General features: G+C 39.4%; 1 protein-coding gene across 10 annotated transcripts in view; it reads right to left on the bottom strand.

Annotated features, from left to right (window-relative positions):
• Nucleotides 1-24,496, bottom strand: part of CCDC148 (coiled-coil domain containing 148) — a 122,048-nt gene that overhangs the window by 74,942 nt on the left and 22,610 nt on the right. For 8 of the 10 annotated variants that reach the window (XM_039493501.1, XM_039493498.1, XM_039493502.1 and 5 more), the window contains 6 exons: nt 22,731-22,852; nt 17,807-17,910; nt 15,353-15,435; nt 15,043-15,206; nt 14,587-14,682; nt 14,277-14,458 (listed from right to left, as the gene is read on the bottom strand). In XM_039493501.1, the coding sequence (XP_039349435.1) occupies nt 14,277-14,458; nt 14,587-14,682; nt 15,043-15,206; nt 15,353-15,435; nt 17,807-17,910; nt 22,731-22,852 (751 nt within the window). The remainder of the gene's footprint in view (nt 1-14,276; nt 14,459-14,586; nt 14,683-15,042; nt 15,207-15,352; nt 15,436-17,806; nt 17,911-22,730; nt 22,853-24,496) is intronic. The other 2 variants (XM_039493507.1, XM_039493506.1) reach the window with 2 other exon arrangements.

Below are 24,496 nucleotides of genomic sequence, written 5' to 3'. Positions count from 1 at the left end.
GTGAGAGACCTAAAAAAAACCTAAACTAGTTTAAGAAGAGCCTGGTACTAATTTCATTGGATCATGGAAGGGACCTCGAGAGGTCATCTAGTCCAGTTCCCTGCACTCATGGCAGGACAAGTATTATCTAGATGATCAAATCTCCAATGACTGAGATTCTACAACCTCCATAGGCAATTTATTCCAGTGCTTAACCACCCTTAGTGCACCCAGTTTATCGTGTGCTAAATCTACTTTCTATGAGGTGGTTCTTACTCTGTGCAATTACTTCAAAAAAGAGTACAATTTTTTTTTTTTTTTTTTTTGCCATGTAAGCCTTCACCACATTTCCTGGTCAATGAAGCCATGACCAACTGCTCATTCTTAGCCTGCACACAGCTTTCCCTTTGTGCATGGGTAATGTTTTCTAGTTAGCAATCCACTGCTGTCACACATAGCTGACCATTGTGCAGACAGCAGCAATCTATGTTTGGCACTGATGGGTAATGCATAGATGACACTGTGCCCTATTTATGGTGTATTATGTGCAACTGATGGAATGTGATGCTTTAAAAAAACAAACCACACAATCTCTCCCCTCCCCCCGCAATTTTAAGCTCTGGTCCATGAACGACCAGTGGGCTGGGGACCTTGTTGACATCTGTAGAATGAAATATTTTGAGAATCAAGAAGTAGGAATGATGAGCCTGGAATGTAGTGGTAGTTTGAGATGATTTTCTCTTACAAAGTGATCTGCAGCATTAAAACATTTGAGAAGCACTGATCTACCGTACCTTCATTTTATACATTCACTGACTGACTATCCATGTATACTCACTCATACTTGGGTTATTTATTGTTGATCACCACTTTTGGATATGTAGTTGTGAGAAGGTATGTCAGCCGCCCTCTTGGCCAACACACTGGAGACTAAACCAGAGATCTCCAGAGCTAAAATATAAGCTACTACAGCTTGAGCTAAAGAGCCAAGGTTCTGTAGCAAGGGGCTGTAACAACTCATATCCTCTGTGGATGAGCACAGAGGGAACTCCTACCATACATTCACCACTAGGTTACAAAGACATCTTTCCTAGCCTCCTTTACGAGTATATTCCATATACACTATCACCTCTTCCAGTGATTTGGCTTTAATAAAGGAAGCAATAATGTAACCAAGGTCACCTCACACCTTCCCCAAAGCTTGGCTCCTCATAGGGTTCCTCATTCAAGATTACTCAGCTTCTCCCTGGAGTGACTCTCAGTCACTTCAACATAAAGAACCGTGACATGACAAGTGCAAGGGCACCAGTCGCCTCACAAATAATCGTTCTGCTCCTTAACATAATTGCTATGCTCATCCAAAACATTTCAACCCAGTTTTAATCTGAAAATAAAGCTTAGTCAGTCCCACCCTCCTTATTTCTGGGCATGATAAATGAGTAACCTGCCTCACTTAGGCAGTAGAACTGACTTAATCCTTTCCCAGGAAGATCAATACCAGCAGACAGAATGGAGCATTTCAAGCAAAATCTTACAGCCTCTTACAATAATGTTATTGTGCTATTTTTTGTTCTGTTCAAAGCACTAATGATTACCACTGAATGAGAATCAACCTCTCTTTAGGGAAATAACTAAAGTACAAATGCAAAACAAGACTAAAATTGATTATTTAAATCAAGGTATCCTGTCAGCCAATTTAAATAATGAAAATCAGTGATTTAAAATCAATCCACTCAGCATCAGACCACACTGCAGTGGTTAGTGGAGCTATGACAAGCATTCATTGCTAGTCCCTGGGCCTGGCCACTTTTGGTACATGCTTTCTGGTTTGCACCATGCTTGTAGCTGTTGGTGCACAGTAGCTGCTCAACAGGCAATGTTATCCAGTGTAGCTCAACCCATATCAATTTATGCATAGGTCTTACTCCACTGGGTCTCTGATTATCTCTCAGAACACGGACCTTTGACCTATCACTCCTCTCTGAATCAGTGGTATGGAACATGAAAGATATCTCCGGTGCCTCTGTTGGTTTTGCTTTTTCGTGCATTTCATGTTCCACTTTTTTCTTTGCACCCAGCCTTCCTCCTGTGGCAGTGAGCAAGAAGCTAGTCATTTATAGCTTATTTTTACATTTCTCTTTATGAGGTCATCACAGCTATTTTATGCATTTAGGCAACAACTGACCCAGTATAGTGACCACCATGCACAGATGTCAGAAAATTGAAATGCTAAGATTTAACAAGAGTCTAAAACAGAGTATCATAGCTTAAGAGATAAAAATGTCAGCCTTAACTTTGAGTTCTTTCGTCTCTATTGAGTTGCCACCCTTTGTCATTGTCAAAATATTTACATATTTTAAAAGTGATCAGAATGTATTTAACAGGCAAACATTTTTCATTTATTTCCCTTCTCAAAATCGTTGTGTTCTGTGCTGTTAAAAGCATCTGCACGGCATTCCAGAGATATTTGGAGCAATATGCATTTGTGATTATATAGAGTTTTTTGTTAAACAAAACAACAAAACCAAACCCCACTAAGTTAAAACTGCAAAATTAAAGGGGAAAAAAGCAACCCAGTTGATTTTTCCCCCTGATTTTCATTTACATTAGGACCACTTTACATCAATCTGGCAATGTAAAGGGGCCTTAAGGTAAGAGAGTACCTTAAGGTAAGTACCATACTCTCACTTTAACAAGGGAAGCTTAATCTACAATTCATTAGAATGAGGAAAGGACAACATATATGCAGATCTGTTGCCCCTTGCTTATCAGAACTGTAAAGTGACCCTTGACGGCAGGATAAAGCACCCCTTGAAAATACAAATGAAAGGGCTTGTTCTTTTTTGCCTTGCACCTTGCGTAGCAATTAACACTTCTGACAAGTGAATACAAAACTGATATTAAAAACACCACCATTAGGGTAAGTGAGATTTCTGCTTGGTAGCATATTTTATATCCGCTTTTTGAAGATGTGATTGACTACATAAGGTGCAAGGCAAGAGGGAATTAAGAGCAAAATATTTTGTATATAATGTTACTTATTACTTAAGTGTCATACGGAGAAGCATTAATAAGAATAAAAATATTCCAAATAGAATTTAAAAAAAATAGCATGCAACGTGACAGATGGCTGTTTAGTTTTCCTACACTCTATTAGAGATGAAAAACATTTTCATAACAAAAAAAATCTATTATGACAACTTTGATATATTTGCATTTAAAGATCACCCACACTAAATAAAGTCTAATGCTTCCCTAACAGAGGAAGTGCCAAGAGTTAAGGGATTTTTTAATCAAAATACTAGAAAGTAATACATCTTGCTTCACTTAAAGTGCATATAATGTAATAAAATTCTAACACATATATTGTGTGACAGTATTAATTAGGTGCAGATTTAGTGTCAACATTAAAATGTAAGTCAGATACACATGAAATGATAGTATAATGTACAAATGTGCATCTCAAAACAAGTGTACAATGAACAGATATTACTGACCTCAAGTCCATTTTTGCCCCCTCATTGAATTTAATGGATTTATATTTCAATACATCTTTCAAACAAACCATGATTATGCAGATTGCTCCCTTCTCACCAGTACTTGGAAGATAAAACTAAAAGCTAAACAGTATGTTTACTACTAATTATGTATATACAATATTATTATGATGCCCTCAACCGTGGCCAGTCGAGCTGGTGCAACAGTCCTCAGTAGACTAAGCATGTTTGATGAGGATAATTAATATTATGTTTAATGTTATGCAAGGACCTAAAACAAACACCAGAAATTCTAATACACTGAAAAACATTGATTTGATGACTCCACTGTTTTCTAGAAGAAATCCCGAAAAAAGAGTTACCTTTTCCATAACTGGTATTCTTCGAGGGGTGCTTTTATACTTAATACTTTTATACTTAATAAAAATCACTTTTGTTTATTAACAAACCCAGAGTAAGTAATTAATACCCGGAGGAGCAAACAGCTGTGCATCTCTCTCCATCAGTGTTATAAAGGGTGGACAATTTATGAGTTTACCCTGTATAAGTTTTATACAGAGTAAAATTGATTTATTTGGGGTTTGGATCCCACTGGGAGCTGGGTGTCTGGGTGCTGGAGCTAGGTAACCTGCTGAGTGGTTTTCAGTTAAAGCCTGCAGCTTTGAGGGTGAGGGGGGAAGGGTTCAGACCTAGGTCTGCGTTGCAGGAGACTAGCATGTCGGGAGGTCTGTGCCTCGCTGGACAGCCCAGAAAGCAGGAGCCATGACGCCTTCTCATGGACACTGTGGAGGCCATGGACCACGCAGCTGTGTTCGCTGCATCCGAAGCTGCCTGCAGGGTTGCCCTGGCAGCCGCTGTGCCCTCCTCCACCAGCGCTTTGAACTCCTTCCTGAAGAGAGTCCTCGAACTTGGGCAGGGAGCCCCACAGATTGAACTCACACTGGCCCTGGAGAGCCTGGTAGTTCACCACCCGTAACTGGAAGCTCAAAGACAAATACATTTTTCTTCCAAATCAGTCCAGCCTCCTTGAATCACCACCAGGAGTTAGGACCAGGGTAGTTTATATAGTATTCATGCCACTTAGCGCATTTGAAATTTTCGCCACCCCTTCATGGAGAGGCAAGGCCACCCTGCCCAGTACCAAGAAGTACAGTACATTAAACAGAGTCCGAGGGCTCCTCCATCTCCTCTGCTTGGAGATGGAGGCTTGATACCACCCTTTAAGAGTTCTTGAGGAGGGGCTGTAATCACCTCATCCAGGGAGGGTGAGGAGGGTGGCGTGGTACTTTGTGTCCCCACTGGCACCAGAGGGTCCACCACCTGGTCGGTCTCCAGGCATGGTGCCGAGGATGTATGTCTCACCGACTCCCTCCTCAGAGGTCTAGAAAGGGAGGCTGATGGTCCTTCTGAGGCTCCGGCCACCGAGCGAGCCCCCACTGGGGTGGAGTCCTGGAGCGGTACGACAAATGGGAACGACATTGACGTTTGTGCCGTGACTGGATGTGATAGCCCCTCCAAGATGAGGACCTTTGGTGTCGTGTGCCTCGTCCCATCAGTGTTCGCTCCTCAAGGTGGAGCGGTGCCAAGAGTCTCAGTCACACGGAACCCAACCAAACAACCTAGTGGGCATCGAGGGCGATCCATATGGATCTTGCCCTGAACAGTCGCTGGGCAGCAAATGGCGTCAGGAACGTTCCCTTGACTGAGACTGGTACCGAGCCGGGGGTGACTGCAGAGATCCCAGTGGCAGCTTGCATCTGAAGTGTGGGGCCAATAGCGGCAGTGCTCCTGGTACTGGCATGGACATAACATCCCGGGCCGCCTGCAGGGCCTCCAGACATCTGGGGAGGCCTGCTCCAAATGGGCTGTGCTACTCTGCAGAGGCCTAGAAGCCGGTGGGGATCGAGGACTGCCCAACATGGGTCTAGCTTCTATCCTGGCTTTATTCTGGTGCCGTGGCGAAGAAGGCATCTTCCTAGTCTTCTTGGAATGCCCTGAGGATGGGGAGCAGTGCCGACTAGTCAATGGCACCAAAGGGTTGCTGTGCATCAATACCATGGTGCCTGGTGACAATCTTGCAGCGATCACTGAGATGAGTTCCCCCAAACAGTGTAAACAATCTGTGTGCAGATCACTCACTGGCATAGATAGCTGAACTAACTAAAGGTACCGTACGCTGAATGAACAAGCAGTTTTGGGGACGAGCTACAACAAAGCTGGAGCAGAGCAGTTCTGAAGCACTTTCACTGGCGGCAAGAAGGAACTGAGGGTGCGGGGAGCACGCAGCTCCCCTTATACTGTGCCATGGAGGCACCACTCCAGGAGTCATTAGGGTACTCCCCTATGGGTACTGCTAGGGGAAAACTTCCGGCACCAGTGCATGTGGCGAGCATGCACACCTATTGTGGAATACACATGAACAATCACTCGAAGCAGCAGCAGTAACTCAGCTAGTCTGCAACAGAGAAGTTTGTGTGTTCAAGATATACTCACCTGAATGATAAAAACAAAATTAAGCAATTTTTATACAGTCAGGAATGTCAGGGTAGTTTTGGCAAAACAGACAAATGGGCTTCTACGACCCAAGATGCTAAAATATATCCATATTAGATTAGGTTTCCTGATAAAATCCCTTTTTATCATCTCCACCAAGAACACCTAAATGTGCTACCTATAACCATTTAAAAAAAACAAAACAAAACAAAACAAAACTACACACACCAAAAAGCATGCTACTTTTTAATACAATAGCTTCCCTTACCATGGAAATAATTTCATTGTAAAGCAGCCCTTGAGGAGCCAATCACTGAAGTAAGGGAAGATCATTATTCCTGACTAATGTAACTGAGTGGCCACTATCTCCAGAATCTTCATAAAGACCCTGATGGTGGCAGATATTCTGAAAGGGAGCACTCAATACTGAAAGTGCCAACCACAATATAAAATCTCGTGAGATAGATGCTTTGTGATATGAATATATACACATTTTGTAGATAGAGGGCCACGAAGTAGTCTCTTGGATCTAGAGATGGAATTATAGCTGTGATAATTACCATTCTGATCATCAGTTTTGAAGAAAGCATTCAACAATTTGAGATCCAAGATGGGCCTCCATCCATCCTTTTTCTGGGGAACCAGAAAGTACCCGGACTAGAACCGCTTCCCTCTGTGTTGGGCAGGAACTGTGTCTATGGTTCTTATGTGGAGAAAGGAGAGGACTTCTTGGCTCGAAGTTCACAACATGGGTCCCTGAAAAGGAATAGGGGTTGGGTGGAGGAAAAAGGTATAATGGATGGAATAGCCTGATATTATAATCTCCAATACCCATTGGTTGGAAGTAATCTGCACCCATGAGTTTTAGCAATGGGAGAGAAAGTCCATAAAGGTTGGGAGGCACAGCTTTAGATCCTGAAGGTGAAAAAGTTTTTGACCATCAACCAATACATCAAAATTGTCTAAACATCAATTAGGAAAGATGACTAGTAGTAGAAGTAGTAGTGGATGGTTCTCTCTTGCGGAGCCTAAGTCTCTTCTTAGGCAGTTCTGAAGATCTATGCTAGACAAGGAATTGGACTGGGATCTTAGCCATCTTTGACCTTCTGAATCTTTTTATTTGCAGGTGTATAGATACCAAGGGACCAGAGTGTCGTTCTTGAATCCTCGACAGCGTGCAAGATTCACCCAAGGACTCATTGAAAAGCTTGAGCCTCTCAAAAGGAAGGCCCTCAGTGTGTTCTGGACTTCCCTCGGGAATCCTAAGGGCTGGGGCCAAGAGGCACTATGCATGAAAGTCACTGTAGAAACAGAACAAGCTGCTCTGTTCGCTGCGTCAAAGTCCTCACTAGTAAATGGCCCTCCACAATAATCGCCTGAAATTGCTGCCAAAAAGTCTAAGAGGGATATATTCAACAAAAGAGTTACATTTACTGTAGTTTGTGCAATTATACTTGGCCATAAAAGCTTGGTAGTTGCTGGTCCTAAATTGCAATGTCGTAGAAGAGTAGCTCTTGCAACCAAAAAGAGATCCATGTGGTTTTGGTCCTTATCATATAGGGTTTCTTTTATTGTGTTGCCTGAGAGGCTCATTCTCAACATCAATGAACAAAAATTGTTGGGTGAACAAAAATTCAGAGACCTTAGACGGAACATAATACTTTTTGTCTGCTCTTCTACATGGTGGAGGTGGTCAGCATCTGCCAGATTGAGAATCTATTTGAACCTGCCAAAACATTCAGACAAGGTTACCTGACCAGAAGTTGCAGCGTGAAGAATGTCCAAAAGTTTGTTAAGTCTTGCGACCCTCCTCTAAGGGAATCTGGAGCTAGTCATCCTCTTCATAAACTCCTGGAACTGTTTAAAACAATACACACTAGAGGGCCAAGGGGGTATTACTGCTTCATCAGATGAAGAGGAGGAAGATATGCTAGTTTGTGGAGTCTTGTTCTCCTCAGCCCTTGCTCTTGTTCCTCAAAAAGACTCCTTGTGAGATGGAAGATGGTTGGGAGGAACAGGGGATTGCTGACTGCTGTCTCTGGCACTCCCCATGTGCATAACTGGGTGCTCTGGAAAATTGTTGCTGATAGGCAGCCCATTTCTTGAAGCATTTCTTTCAGAAAAAAAAATGTCAAGAGAGGCAGTTCTGGGTTGGTAATCGAGCAAGCCTCATACTGAAATCTGAGAGTCAGAAGAAGGTGTCATAGATATGGAAATTTCCTGCAATATCTTTGGGAGATCCTAATATAGTAAGTTTATATATCGTGGGCCAGGGATTGTATGTAATTCCATGCAGAAAGGTGACCACAGCCCTCCAGGAACTATGAACATTAGGAGGTGATTAGGCAGATTCACTCAGGTTGTAACACCTCTCGAGAGGTCCCGCCATCTGGAGAGGCTCACATATACTGGTTCAAACTGGATTCTCTGGAGACCAGAAAAAGAAAGGTCTCTTGGATAAATAGCCAGTCTTTAAATTGACTCGTAGCCTTTTTGACACAGCAAATGGATAGAACCTTATGTCCAAGAGGAGGGCCCCCATTCTTAGTCCTTCCAACCTTACCCTGACACACCCAGAGACTGGAGTTCGAGTGACCTTTGATTAGCATGTGTGTAGGTTCTTTAATTCTTTTGAATATGTTTTCTCTGTAATGCTTTCACCATAAGAATAAACATGCTTACTTATAAAGGACTGTATGGTAACTTATAACAGTGGACAATTATGCTCTTTATAGCCCCTGAAGAGAAAGCAAAGCACAGATGCTGGTCTGTTTAGGTGGTCTGGCTTGCTGGAAATGACAGAAAAGGCAGGGAGCAGAGCAGCCTGGAAAAACCCCTCTCAGGAAGGAGAGAGAGGTGACAGTTGGCAGCTTAAAAGTAGGTGCCTTTTCTGGACCACAGAAGAGAAAAAAAATACACATGCAGTTGCCCTGAACTGTGTAAGTAAGAACATAAGAATGGCCATATTGGGTCAGACCAATGGTCCATCTAGCTCAGTATCCTGTCAGTGGCCCTTGCCAGATGCTTCAGAGAGAATGAACACAACAGGGCAATTATCGCATCCCAGAATCTGGCAGTCAGAGGTTTGTATCCTCTTCATGGACAGGGGTTGTGATCAGGGAAGTTGTCCGTCTCTTTTCATGAGTATCAGAGAGCTAGATGGTACTGAAGAAAGTTGTGGTATTGGTGATGTACAAGGTTCTCGTACAGAATCTTTCAGTGCTCATTAGCTGAGGGTACTCAGGCTCATCTGACACAAACAAGTCTCTGGAGAAGCTAAACTTCTGTGGTGGTGGGTGGATCTGAGCTGAAAACTAGCGAGGCTCTGTGGTGGTAGGCAGCGGCACTGAGGATGACCTTTGCTTCTCTGGTATGGGTCTATAACCTTGTAATGCAGATTGAATACCTGAGGTAACATTGGAGGAGAACCCACAGTCAGTGCCAATCTCTTTGAAGCAGAATTCTTAGGATCATTAACACCTTGGAAGTGTCAGGGAGGCACTGAAGCGGACTTTGGTACTAAGGAATACTGGGTACCATGTGGCTCAGAAGATTGTGGACTTAGCTGAAGAATCCTCAGTTCCAAGGGAGCCTGGTGGGATGCAAGGTCTCCAGAACAGTAGGTCTTTGTGGTGGCCTAGGTTTCTTGGCACCAACTTTTCTTTTCCCAAAGTCGTGGTGTTGTACACTGTGGTTATGTCCTGCAAAAATATAGCAGCTGAGCAGACTGAGGAGGTCGACAGCATACTGTGCTCACTGAAGGACAGCTTTACAGGGGTGGTTGTGGGGTGTCTGGGCCCGTATTGGAGGCAGGTTGAAGGGAAAGCCTAATCTTAATCTCCCTATTTTTTCTAGACCTAGTCTTAAACCCCAAAAAGATTTTATGCTCATGGGACATGAGTGTCCCCTAAGCAGTCGATACAGTGAGAGTGATAGTCACTAACTAGAATAGAATCCCAGCAAGTGAAGCAATGTTTAAATCTCATGCATTTAGGCATACCCTGAGGATAAAAACTCCCAAAGGGGACGAGCTCCCTTGGGGAAGCGGGTCGGGGGGGAGATCTGACAAAGAAATCTCCTCAAACAAAACTAAAAGCTACTGAAAACTAAAGACAAAGCCTAACAATAAGACTAAAGCTATCCTTAAAGGGGAATCTAGCTAGAAGAAGGCACTACAATATGCTCCTCTCAGGCAGAGGCAATTGAGAAGGAACTGAGGGCATTTTGTCCAACATTCATCGGGCATGAAGGCATGAGGCTAGCTAGGGCACATGTATGGACCAACAGGCACTGCTACCAAAAGTTTCTCTGATCAAAGACATGCACACTTGAAGTGGTGGACCAAAGGTACATTACTTGAAGAAGAATGGGGAACTTTATTGTTCTCATCTATGAAGATGAGATGGAGACCAATGGCTAAAAGTTCCCTAGCTTTCATGTAACAAGAGCATTTTCTAGTATACCATTACATTAAAAATGGCTGTGTGGAAACAGTGGTAAAGGTCCCTAGTTATGACTATAGCATGGTTGCAATAGTACATTAAGGGAGAATACTAGAGTGAGACAAAACAATTGTTTGCAAACCTTCAAAATAGCCGTTTGTTCTTGATTTTTTTTTCTTTTTTCCTTTTTTTTTTTTTTTTTTTTGTGATTTTTTGCTTTGACTTGTGATGATTATTATTTATACACAAATTTAAGTATCTGCATAAGACTAGAGACTAAAGAGAGACCTCCCCTTTAAAAAAATAAAACCAGGGGACAGTGGTATGCATGCAGCATGCCGCAGCACACAAGCTGATTGCCCGGGTCCCTGCCACCGGTTAGGGGGGGGGGGGCTCTTTTTTTTTTTTAATTTTAATCTTTAAAGCTTACATTTTAAAAAAAAATTTACTTTACTTACATAACAATTTATATTTTAGTTATTATTAGAAGACTTTTAAAAAAAAAAAAAAAATTTATTATTATATTGGCACAAAAAACTTAAAATTATAAATAAATGGAGACTTGGCACCACACACTTCTGAAAGGTTGCTGACCTGCATATAGTTGGTTTTAAGAAGTGTTTCTACACCATTAGTATTTAGTGATAAATAGTGTTGTATGAGGTAAATACTTTTACTACTGACAACTAGAGACAACTAGAGACATTAATTAGTTTGTTTATATTAAATTAATTTTTATTTATTTTTATTTGTAATTATTCAAATTAATAAAAAAAATAATTTTGATACATTTATTTTTAAATTTTTTTAACAAACTGTTCCCACCATGACAACACAAAATGATTGGTAACAATTTGAACAATTAAACAATTAAGCTAACAATGCCAAGCTGCCATAATTTATACAGCTTTGGAGAGTTTTTGTTTCATTTTTGTGTATTTGTAGGCTACTTTTGTATTTGTCCTAATTTGTTTTTTTGATAAATTTTGATCAGATGCAAAAAAGAAAAAAAGAAGAAAAAGAGAAGAAAAAGAATTTTTTTATTTTATTTTTTTTTTATTTATTTTTTTTTAATTTTTTTTTCAGATGAATCTCATGGTCAGAAGGATCATCATCAGGTCATCTACATCATAGAACCATCCAGTATCATCCATCCCACCCATATACAATCTATCTCATCTATATCAAATAAAACTCTCAGAAAAATCAATCAGAAAATATCCAGTCTTGATTTCAATAATGACTAATATCCCAATGATGTGCAAATCTACATGCATCTCTATGCTATCTCCATGATCCATGCCTTCATTCCCATGGAGATGAGAAGAGAGATGGAGAAAGAGGATCTGGATCTCCAGTCTTTCAAAGGATCTTTTTTCACATTCATTGACTGTTGACATTCATCTCCCATCATCTCATTCACTTGCAGCTCAGTCAGCATTCTCATCAACAGCACATCAGCAGAGTCATAGACAGTCAAAGAAAGTGTGATTCAGCCTCCTGGGAATTGTTGCACATTATAGGGAAGATAGTCTGGAAAGGTCCTGTGTTTAGTTTAGCTTCCGTGACTATCCAATATATCATCTAAAATATGTGAGAGTTTGAGTACACTACAAATAATATTTAAACAGATGATATACCTCTCTAGATGCCAAGAGAGAGGTCAGACTTTCACCATGGTGAAAACATGGCCCAAATTTTAAATGTGGCGCTTGCTTTCATACACATCTTTCTTCCACTAGAAGTGTCTATAACCATTATTTGGTTTCAGAACTGAAACATGGCAATTGTCCTATACATAATAACTACTCTCAGGCAGCTGCTTCCTCTGAAGCAGATTTACCAAGAGTTAATCCCTAGCTTTATATCCTCTAAAGAATATAAACAACTCATAAGGGAAGTTACCCTCTTCAACTCATAATCCCTAGATATCCTTTACAATAGCCCAGACAATGTAAACTGGATGCGCTGTTGAATCTGCAGACAGACTGCAACAATACCACTGAATGAGATGTCAACTTCCCCAGCATGTCAACCATATGATTGCTGATTGTTGTACCAGACATCCAACTATACAGCAGGGCTAGATTTACTTGACATACTCTGACATTTTATTCATTTGAAAGGACACTGCACAGTATGCACATTTTGAATATACAAATAATACTTAAATAAAAATATAAAATATAAAAATAGTTTAATACTCAATTCTTCTTTCAGTTTAGATAATTTAGACATTTGCCTGTATCCTTAGAACTTGAGGTAAAAAAGGTGTTTACAGACTCAGCAGTTTGATTGTGGCATATTTCAGGATTTTCTATAACAAAATATATGTCCCAGCAGCAGTAAAAAGGGGGATTTAATTTAATAAAACTACATAATCCAGCATCTCAAATTAAAAATGCTACCTACCAATAGTAGCCTCAATTTCATAATTTGCTGTTTCCTCAACTATGCAGTTTGGTAGTTTTCATTATCTGTAATATTTACTTATTTTTTCATTTCTTAAACAAGAAGTGAAACACTCACCTATTCCAACTCTACCAAGAAAAAGAATTACAGCTACCTCAGCATCTGAGCCTGACTTTTACCTCCTATAAGTCTTTCATCAATCCACTGACAGGGAGATTGTACCCTTCCCTTGGAGTTAGTGAGTAACTAAATATAAGATGTGTGCGCACACACACTCTTATATGAAAAAAGGGGCAACACATAATTCTGAGCTATGTGTGGAACAGCTAACTAAATTTTAAGACTTTGTAATTCTATTTCAGGGTTCTCAAATTCAGATGAGTAAATTTAGGGCTTCTCTACACATCAGACGATGGCAAGATGGGGTGTGGGTGAGCACTAGCCTGCCATGCTCTAACTGTTTATGTGCACTCTGCTGAAACAGGACTAGCTCAAAGCACTCCAATGAACTGTTAATGTGCATCAGCAGGGTGCACATGAACAGTTAGAGCATGGCACGCTAGTACAGGGTAGATTCACACACCAGATTGCCACAGTCTAATTGTTCATGTAGACACACCCTTCATAAAGTACACTATAGTTATCAGAATTTTGAAACAAAATTGTAGCCTTGTAATTAAACATTTGGTCTCTACTATCCCTAAAATAAAATAATATTTCTAGAAAGTTATACAATATCAATGTTGCCAATTCTCATCATTTTTGTTGTTACTATTTTTACTACTGTAGCCTGTAGAAGTTTTAGACATGGACAAGTACTCCACTGAGCTAGGTGCTATACACAAACAAAACAAAAACAAAACAAAAAAAACCCAAACAAACAGTCTTAAAGCCCTACCTCTTGGGGGCAGCTGATTCTCTTTAATGGTCCCTTTAAAATAGCTCCAAACTAGACCTATAAATAGCTTTTATAATATGTCTTCATGGTAATCTATTGCTGCAATGATCTGCACTTCATGAAAAGATTAGGATTCTGCTGTAACACATGAGTGTTTATATTTTAGATTTCCCTAAGGAAGGAAGTGCAAATGTTTTTTCCTAATGTGAAACAATTACCATACAAAAATAACGTTCAAAGGAATTTCTATCCATAGAAGGACAAAGCCTGTGAAGATGACATTTGCTATACGTCATACTGTTGGTTCATTAATCCATAAAGAATTTTGCTTATTATTTCAGGCAAGTTCTTTTGAAAAGAGTTGCAATTCTCTCTGCTGTGCAAATAATTATTGACAATTTAATCCCATAGAACTGGATAGTGAGTCAACTATGTATTGTATTCAACAAAAGAAATAATTCTCCTACAAAAAGAAACTACAGTCTGGAGATGACAGAACATAGAACAGTTTGTTATCCTGCCCTCAAAAAATGAATCAAAAACAGATTTTATTACCTGGATATTACTTTTAACTGTTCATCAATCTCTTGAAGTTTAGACCAATATTCATCTGCAAATTTATGGAATTCATTAAGGATTGAAGACTTCAAATCCGGGTATGGACATTCCAAGGCCAGTAACTGTATAGGAACTTTATGAAAAAGGCCAGTTTTCTCTTCAAAAGAGTATATTAGTACCTGAAAGGGGGAAAAAAACAAAAACAACAAAACAAAAAAAAACACACCACACAGTTATCAGTGGTCAAATACATTTTTATGTTGTGGAGTAACTCAATTAATTTGGAAATATGTGACCACTCTCTTACTTTAGCCTTACAGTCTTCAAGCTCTTGTTCCAAAGCCAGTTTTTCTTGATTAAGTAATTCCAAAATTGTTTTCTGTTGTTCTTTCACAAAGTCTACCTAATTTTATGAAATATTAACAGTTAAGACTGATATTCTTCATATCAAAACTGTCATTTAGAAGCAAAGCCTAATTTTCTTCTACCATATACCAGTTTTACACAAGAGTAACTTCCCCAGAATTAATCCAGATTTACACTGGTGTAAGTGTGAGGATAATCAGGTGCACTGAGGTTGTTGATCATGGCCTTAAAAATTAATAGCTACAACATTTTCCGATAGTATATGCATCTTAAGGTTACATTTCACATTTCTTTTAAAGGGCTTTGAAACTTTTTCTCTCCCTCAAAAACATAATAAGCAAAAGAAAATATTATAAAATTCAAAACAGCAACAAACTGTAAAAGTGAAGTTACCAACCTGCTCTAACACCTTGATTGGAAGGAACTCATATTCCATGCAGGATTTCTGTGAAGAGTAGCACTGCATTTCAGACAGCCTGTATTTCAAATCCTCTCTCAGTTGCCAGATGGGATCTACTGTATTTGTTTGATATGTATCCCGTTCCTTTGATAACTTATGTGCTATAGACAGTTAAACATAAAACTTTCTTAAAAAAAAAAAAGACAAATATTTACTACATTGTTCTGTAGTTTATCTGAAATGGTGAATACATTTGTTTTTAAAACCCCCACTAAAATTAATCAAGAAATCAAGTGAAAATTCTTACCCAAGTCCCATATATCCAAAAGAAATTCACATTCAAGGCTCCCTTCATCAAGGAAAGTTTGCATTTCAGCTTCCACTTTATGTCTGAAATGTATAATTGAAACTTATGCAAAAAAACTTTAATTTCTTACTCATATAAACAAAGATAGAAAACCACTGCCCTACACACAATTAATGTTATAACTGAGTAGGGGGAAGACTCTGTATAGAAGACAACTAGGTGGGCTGGGGCAGAGACTAGGCAAGTCAGCAGAATACAGGATACATATCAGGCCCTCTGGCACCATGCCTATTCCAAAGAAAAGACCATTTTCCTTTGGATTCCCCTCTGTCATGGCAATCCCTGGAGGCAGCCTCATCCAGAGGGGTCCTGGATACTGCTACTCCACTGGGGCTGCACTGTTTCTGAGTGACAGAAGCAAGGCTTGAGGACACAGAATTGGAGAGTAGGCATGATGTCTCCATACAGATGGCCTGGGGCCTCACACTGATTCTCTATGATCCACAATAAGACCCTCTACTAGTCATTCAGTCACAAAGGTCTAGTGACCTTGCTAGGCAAAAATGAAAGTATTCAACCACAGCAATAGGATACTTTAACTTTAGGCTGCTCTACAAGAGAAGAGCAGAGTAAGTCTCCTTTGAATTCAACAGGAGCTGGGGGAAAAAGACACCTTGAACTACACTCTCCTACAAGAGACTTGCAGGATTAAAAGCTGATCTGAGTTTGGCTATGGAAGACACCATCCCTTGGACAAAAGTGCTGCTACTGATCAGCGGAGTGTGGTGATGAATGCAGACCCTCAAAGCATTAAGGGCCCATTTCTACTTGAGTTTTGTATACAAAGTGCTTGCAGGATCAGGCATCGTGTCATCTAAACACTTTGCGGAAAAAAATAAAACCTATCAGGCAGTCAAATATATAATTTCAAGGAAAAACCTGATGGTATTTCCATATTTTACCTCAACAAAATGAAGAAATAGCTTCTGAAGTATATTAGCAGTGCAGTGGCAGCAAGAAGCTTATTCACCATTATTAATTAGGGCCAAATCATGCCTTCAGATGTAAGCAATGACCTTACCACTCTTTTTGAAATAAGTGTGAGTTGCATATCATATTTGAGGATAGAATGTGACCATTTATAAAGAATTAAACATTAGAGGCTCTGGGGTGGGGAGTTGCCAATATTCCCATAGGTTCTAGGCTGCTCAGATATTGATTGATAGCCAAATATTTGGCTGTGAATATGAGACAGACAGAACACCCCACCCTCCCTCTCTTTACCTATCTGTAAACTCAGTTTAGATGTGGGTAGTTACAATCTCCCACTCTTTTCAAATAATCTACATCTACTGCTATTCGAGTACAGTAACTCCTCACTTAAAGTCGTCCCGGTTAACATTGTTTCATTGCTGATCAATTAGGGAACACGCTCGTTTAAAGTTGTGCAATGCTCCCTTCTAACATCGTTTGGCAGCCGCCTGTTTTGTCCACTGCTTGCAGGAAGAGCAGCCCGTTGCAGCTAGCTGGTGGGGGCTTGTAACCAGGGTGGACCGGCAGCCCCCCCATCAGATCCCCTTAAGTTCCCTGTGCTGCAGCTGCCGAGCAGGCTATCAATCAGCAGCTCAGCTGTCCCTCCCCCCACTGTCATGTGCTGCTCCTTCCCTCTGCCTTGGAGCTGCTCCCAGAGACTCCTGCTTGCTGTGCAGGGGGGAAGGGAGGGGATAATGTCAGGGTGTCCCCCTCCTGCACCCCGCTAACCCCTTCTCCATATACAGCAGAGAGGGGACACAGATGCAGAGAGAGAGAGAGAGAGCGTGCGCGCGCTTGGGGCAGCTGCTGCTGCCGCCTCAACTTCCTGATCCACTTAAAAAGACAATGCACTTAAGAGCGGATCAGCTTACTTAAAGGGGCAGTGTGCATCTCTCTCACACACACGGTGTGTGTCTGTCTCTGTCTGCTATGCTGTCTCCCCTCCCTCGTGTTCGTGCTGCCTTGTGTGAGAGGCTATATTAACAACAATATGTTAACCCTTGAGGACTCAGCCGAGTGCTAGTTCATCATTTAGCAGCAACGCATTCCCTGGGAAATATCCCTCCCTCTTCCACCCTCTAACTTCACCACCTCAACCAAGCTTCACAATCATCATAGCTGTGAACAGTATTAAATTGTTTGTTTAAAATGTATACTGTGTGTATATCTATATAATACATGTTTTTCGCCAGACAAAAAACTATTTCCCTGGAACCTATCCCCCCTTATTTACATTAATTCTTATGGGGAAATTGGATTTGCTTAACATCGTTTCGCTTAAAGTTGCATTTTTCAGGAACATAACTACAACATTAAGCAAGGAGTTACTGTACTTATCTTTTTCTTTCAAAAAAGCAGTCTATACCAACATTTTTGCTATCTAAGTATTTTTTATAAACTGTAAGATTCCCCAGTTCTTACCCATTCTCACTCAGTCGTTTATGCTCTTGCCACCAGATCTGGTGGTGCTGTTTCAGCAGCATTTGTTCTTTGTTAGTTTTTGAAACTTGTTCTACTCTTTTAACCTGTGTGAAAAAGGAAAAAAAAATTCTTACTAGTATTGAAATTAGTTTGGTATATTTACAAAACAGCTTCCCCAAATAAACAGGTTCATACAACCTAGTATCAACTATGTGCCTCTGAAAGCACATCTTTGTGAGGAACAGAGCTGACTGAAAATTTCAAACAAATTTTTCTTATAAAAAATGGCGTTGGAAATTTTCATGAAGGCTTTACTTTAGTTTTCCCATTTTTTGATGAAAATTTAACAAAGGAAAAGCAAAAAAAAAAGTGCTTTTTAAAAATTATCTCCCCACACCTTTAAATCTTTCTGCTCCCATTCCCCTTATTCAGTGGCAAAATTGAAAAAGGGAACGGAGATGAAAGGGAGAGAGTGAAAAAGGGGAAGAAGGGAAGTTGACATCCCCACTCCTGGCCAATGTTGAAAATGTTCAAAGAATGTTGATAATGAAAAATCATTTCTACTGGAAATATGTAGAACAAAAAAGTGAAGTTTTCAGATTTTTTTTTCACAAAAAATTATTTCCACTTTTCAACCAACTCTAGTGAGAAACAACATTTTGATCTAAATTGAGAAATTGCTCTCATCTCCTAGGCGCTTGTTCTCTTCCTCCTCCGCAGTGCAAACAACTGGATCAGTGATACAAGCAGTCCACATAAGGGAGGAAGGAGACAATTTATAACTCTTCTGTCCCTACAAGGGCAGATAAGGCAAGTGATAATTTTGCCCTTTGTTAACTAGCATAAGTTTTTATCCATTGAGTGATAACGTATTTTAAAACTAATATTTTTCACTTTAAAAACTAGCAAATATTTAAGTCTTTCAAACATAGCTGAGTTCAAAATATCTTTGAGCAGAGTCACTTTTAGTTTTCTACAAGTTACTTTCACCTCATATAATGCCAGATTGTTGAGCTCTTACTTTACAAGAGACCTTTTGCATAAAGCATAGTTCAGTTACATTATATTCATACTCATAAGCATATTTCAATAAATATATGAAGTGCAACGTCACAGCCCCATTCACTTCAAGAAGATTACATAAGTACTCACAAATGTAAGTATCATTAAAAAGCTTATAATGTACTGAGTGTTAATCCTATTTGTATGAATGTATCATTCTTGTATCTGAAGCTAGAAATATGAAATATTACTCTGAAGTCCTATTGTAATTATGCAAAGTGTGGGCCATTAATAGTGGTTTAGAATCTTGATGGCTCCCACTGACCAGGACAATTGGTTGTAAATGGCTTTGTTTACTTGTAAGCCTTCCTGTATATGTGGGTGCCAGCCAGTGAGTAATGGAGTCTCACAGGATATGTGAACATGTCACATGATACTGGAATCCATCTTAAACCTGTTGGTTTTCCATTTAGAAGGAAGGGTGGGAACCCAGAGAGACAAATGATTGCCGCCTTGTGCCAAAGATATAAAAGGGGGTAGAAGAGAACCAAGGGGGCTGCAGTCATGAAAAAATCCTAGTTACCACCTGAGATGGAACTAACAAGAACTGTATCAGGGGAAAGGATTGGGCCCAGACTAGGAAGGAGTCTATTTTGTGAAAGAAGCTATTAGAACATCTGAGATTTACCTGTATTCAGTTTCTTAATGTATTAGGCTTAGACTTGCGTGTTTTTTTATTTTGCTTGGTAACTTACTTTGTTCTGTCTGTTATTACTTGAAACCACTTAAATTCTACTTTTATACTGAATAAAATCGCTTTTGTTTATTAACAAATCCAGAGTAAGTGATTAATACCTGCGGGAGCAAACAGCTGTGCATCTCTCTATCAGTGTTATAGAGGGTGGACAATTTATGAGTTTACCCTGTATACGTTTTATACAGAGTAAAATTGATTTATTTGGGGTTTGGATCCCACTGGGAGCTGGGTGTCTGGGTGCTGGAGCTAGGTAACCTGCTGAGTGGTTTTCAGTTAAAGCCTGCAGCTTTGAGGGTGAGGGGGGAAGGGTTCAGACCTAGGTCTGTGTTGCAGGAGACTAGCGTGTCTGGCTCAACAAGGCAGGGTTCTGAAGTCCCAAGCCATCAGGGAAAATGGGCTCAGAGGTAATTCCACCACATCAGGTGACAGTCCCAAGGGGGTCTGTGACCAAACCTGTCACAAGGGCTACTTACGAGTGATTACTAACATAACAAGGGCTTCACAATCTGGCCCAAAAGAAGGCTTACTAATGAGAACTACCCTAATTTAATACACACAAGGCTTGTCTACACAGTGCTTTTGTCTGCACTTGAGGGGTGTACATTTTAGTCCACACTAGCACGCTAGTATTGCAGGCTAACTGACCTGCGTCGACTCTGCTGGCAGGCAATAAAAGTTCCCTAGTACACACTGGATGTTACTGTGGGAGGAGAGGGTGACCATAGTTCATAATGATTTAGTTTTCTTTTGTGCTCTAGGTAACGATAGTCCTAACCCAAAAGAAACTATTACAGTGAATGATTGATGTCAGTTTCTTTGGAAATTTGTTAATGTTATTACCTACCAATAATCAGTAAAAACTGCCATAAACTAAGAAAAGCCCTACTTTTACAAGGAATTACTACTTCTGTGTTTTTCTGTACCTGACCTTTATATTTGTGCTGAAGAATCTATTAGCAACTGCAAAGAAAAGAAGGAAGCCGTATAGTAATAGCAGCACATTCTCCTGAATGGCAGGCAGGAGTCTTCCATAGTATCCACATCCTCTCTCCAGGATTAAAAGTTATTTTCTTAAAATGTGATTTTTTAAACACATTATGGAGTCTGGTATTCCCCCCCCGAGAAAGTACAGTTTTTCCTTTTATGCCAAGTTCTTTGCAAGCTAAAAATCAAACCAGGTATGCCTGGACACCCTTGATATCTCATGAATCCAAGAATCTCCTTAAATTACTTGAGTACCAAAAAAAACATGCCAAAAAAGTGCAAGACAATTTCCATGTCTCAGCAACCTTATGAAACCAAATATAACAACGTTTAAGATTTATTGTGGCTTTCTAGTGATATAATATGGTTTAACTGAACCTTTGTAGAAAAGACCAAACCACTTTTCAAGTAGGTTTGAAAGAAATGCTTTAGTCGAGGTAGAGGTCTACGGACTCAGCTACATTTTTATCCTCTTTATAAGACGATTCAGACCCATCAAAAAAAGCCAGAACAAACCATACTGTAACTACACAGCTGGATTAGAACTTAATTTAGGCACTATTTTTAAACTCAGCTGTTCTTGTAGTCTTTTGGGGATAATTCACCAAAATCTTCTGAGTTTCCTCTAAGATTTTAGGGAATGTTGGAGAAAGCCAAAATATAGTCTTAATATGCACTTCCAAAATGGAAGAAATGTAGAAATATATAGTCCAGGGCTTAAAGTGTGGTTCTACTCTGAAAGGTGACAGAAATAATTGATATCTTGATTAGCAGATCTGCATCCTATGTATTCAGAGCAATAACTTATTTTTGTGAAAAGTACATTTCCTCTCTAATACAGCTTTGGGAGAATTAAGTACCATTTTTACAAAGCCATTATTCAGAGTAGAGCTGTACATTAAATTATTGATGTTAATATTACATTAAGGTACAGATGAGGAAAGTTTTCAGGAAAAGGAATGGGAAGGGAAAGAAAAGAAAACCACACACAAACACAAGATACCAACACCTTCTTTAGGATTTTTTTGGGGAAAACCTGCTCTGATATTGATGTCCAGTATTTTTTGTTTAACTCTGTCTCTTTAATGGTTTTTATACTAGACAGTTTTCCCTGTCTAGAGCTGTCTTAAAGCAAGATATTGCTACTTATTTATATATGAACCTTGTTTAACTGCAACTAATGCTGTTTTCAAATTGTTAGAAACCACTTACCCATTTACTTGTTATGTAAAGCATATATTAACATAGTGAATGTTCAGTTTACAATATTTCTATTCAAAAAGTCCGTAAAATGTTTCACTAAGTCTCTGCCCCAACACTACATTTTACCTATATTATATATCCCCCATCACCATAACATGTGTGTGCCTATTCTGGAATTAGACGCATCCAGGTCATGTCTAACTCTTGCCACTTCTTCCTACACTACATCATCTCTCATATTTACTCTCCATCCCAAAGCTAAAACTCAGGCCCTCATTGCAGTAGTTAAGATATGAAGTCACTGCTTCCTTTCTGGCCTTCCAACAAATGCCATCTTGCTCCTAAAATGATTTAAAAACACTTTTGTAATTCTCATCTCCATCTCTCTCTTTGCATCTCTCCATGAGCTCCTCCTTTTCCACCATAAATACAGGTACTTCTCTAGGAGCGTCTCCTTTTTATGATAAACACAGGTACTTGTCTTCTCTTTTGAGACCTTTCATGATTTGAGTCTACTGAACATTTCTCATTAGGATATCAAGTTGTCAGCCCTCCCCTCTGCTCTGCCAAGGATACTAGCCTTTATTACCCATCAGTCCAACTTTCCTTAATACCCCTTCTTTGCATTTTCTTCCATGCAGACCTTGATGCATGGGGAAGCGCCGCATAAAAAGAAAATCAGCATATTGTCCTCCTTCAAATTCAGAGTGCTGTGACCACTGTTTATTCCACTAATCATAATAACACACTGTTACCGTTCTCCTCCTCCCATGCATTTGTTGTCCCTGGTCATATACTTAGACTGTAAGCTTGTTGGGGCAGGGACCTTCTTTTCGTTATACATATGTTAGGTGCTTAACAATGGGCACAGTCCCTGATACAGGCCTCTAAGCAGACCACAATACAAATAAACTGAAGCAGCTAATTAGATTATTATACAGAAAAAATGAATTCTACTAGGAATAAAAAACAGCTTACCTTTAATTGTATATTAGCAGATGCTTTTCTCTTTTCTTCAGTAAGTGCATGTAGTTGTTTATAGTCAACAGGTTTATACTTCTGGCTGAAAAGACCGTTTTTCATACGAACAACCAGATTATCTATTTTTAACAAAGTCATTTCAAATTGTGTAGAAATATTTTTTAAATGTTGGACACAAAATTAAAAGCGTAATTCACAGGATGTTTGAAAGTACTGTACTTAAAACATATGATTTTGCTAAGAAAAATATTAGGAAAATAGTTACATATTAAAAGTAATTTGTGTTCTGTGGATCTGATTTCCATTCCACTTTAGTGTCAAATCAGGAGTAACTACTGGAATAAAATGAGCTCTAAACTGGTAAAAAATGATGCCTGCCTGCCACAAACAGTTTCACAATTTGTCTATTTTGCAACTAGCTTAGTCAATCAATGATATTGGCAATCAACATCAAAAATTAACATAAGGAGCACAATGGAGTTCTGATTCATGACTACAGTTCCTCAGCTCTACTGGAATGCAGATAAATAATATTCAATTTAAATTGGTTTGCTGGAATTTTAGTAAATTCTAATAAAATAATAGAAAAACATAGGCTACAATGTACTTTTAGTTATTCCTGGTTCATAACTACTCAGACATATTTATCATGAACTCTGAATTAAGGAATCAGTATCACTTCTAAGATGTCAGGTGAATAGTTCTATTTACAATGAATGGAATGAATTATAGAAACCCCAGTTATTTCAGCTATATATCAGACTGATTTTCCAATACAAGAACAGAAAACATTTTCCACTATATTTAATTCATCATTCTGAATTATGTAGACTTGGGGGCAAAGGTGGGGGGAGATAAATTTACTTTCTTTGAATATCTGGGAAGCCATCAGACTTCAAGGACAACATAATTAGTTCCTACTGCATGCAACATAGGTTTTAACATCTGACTTCTGGATTCCTACAGTCACTGTTTAAAAGATACGGACAAGCAGGTAGATACAAGACACATTGACTGGAATTTTCAAATGAGCCTATGGGAGTGGAAGCTTAAGGGAATTAGGCATCCAACTTCCTGAGGCTCCTTTGAAAATCCCAGCCACTGCTTGTTGCTTTGTGGTACTGCTAATCAGTTTTAGAGACTGATGGCAAAAACACATCCTTGGTACAACTCAACTTCGATGGAATAAGGTATCTGGGATGAGGACAGTGTAAGAGGGCAAGTAAAAAGGCAGAAAATAGTACAGGAGGCAATAATGAATGTGGAGTATCAGATAAATAAGAACAGAAAGTGAGTCCATGGAGAGACTTAACAGACAGGCAGAAAACAGAGAAGATAAAGAAAGGGGACGGGGGAAAATGGAAGAGACTACACTTTTTTTGAACTTGAACTTTAACAGTCATCCATTTCACACAGAAAGATACATTAAAAGAGACCATTAAGTAAACATATAAAGGTCCATATGATTCTGTCAACCATGAAATAATTACTTAGCAGTATCTACATTAAACACCTGAAAAATTTGTTCCATCACCAATATTTGGTAAAGGCAGTAATACCGTATGCCATCCCCAGGTAATAGCTGGAAATTCTTTATAAATATTTTTTTCTTCGTGTGCTCAAGAAAGGGACCAGAATGACAGTGGTGGAGACTGAAGTAGTCTTTTCCTAGCTCTCCACAACTTATTCCCTTTTTATATCTCTACACGCATTTACTTTCAGTCTACACATTTTTGCTGCTTACCCCAAGAAGCTTGTGTTAT

The sequence above is a fragment of the Mauremys reevesii genome, linkage group 11, assembly GCF_016161935.1.
Source record: "Mauremys reevesii isolate NIE-2019 linkage group 11, ASM1616193v1, whole genome shotgun sequence".
Taxonomy (NCBI): domain Eukaryota; kingdom Metazoa; phylum Chordata; order Testudines; family Geoemydidae; genus Mauremys; species Mauremys reevesii.
This window is presented reverse-complemented; position numbering and strand designations above follow the sequence as displayed.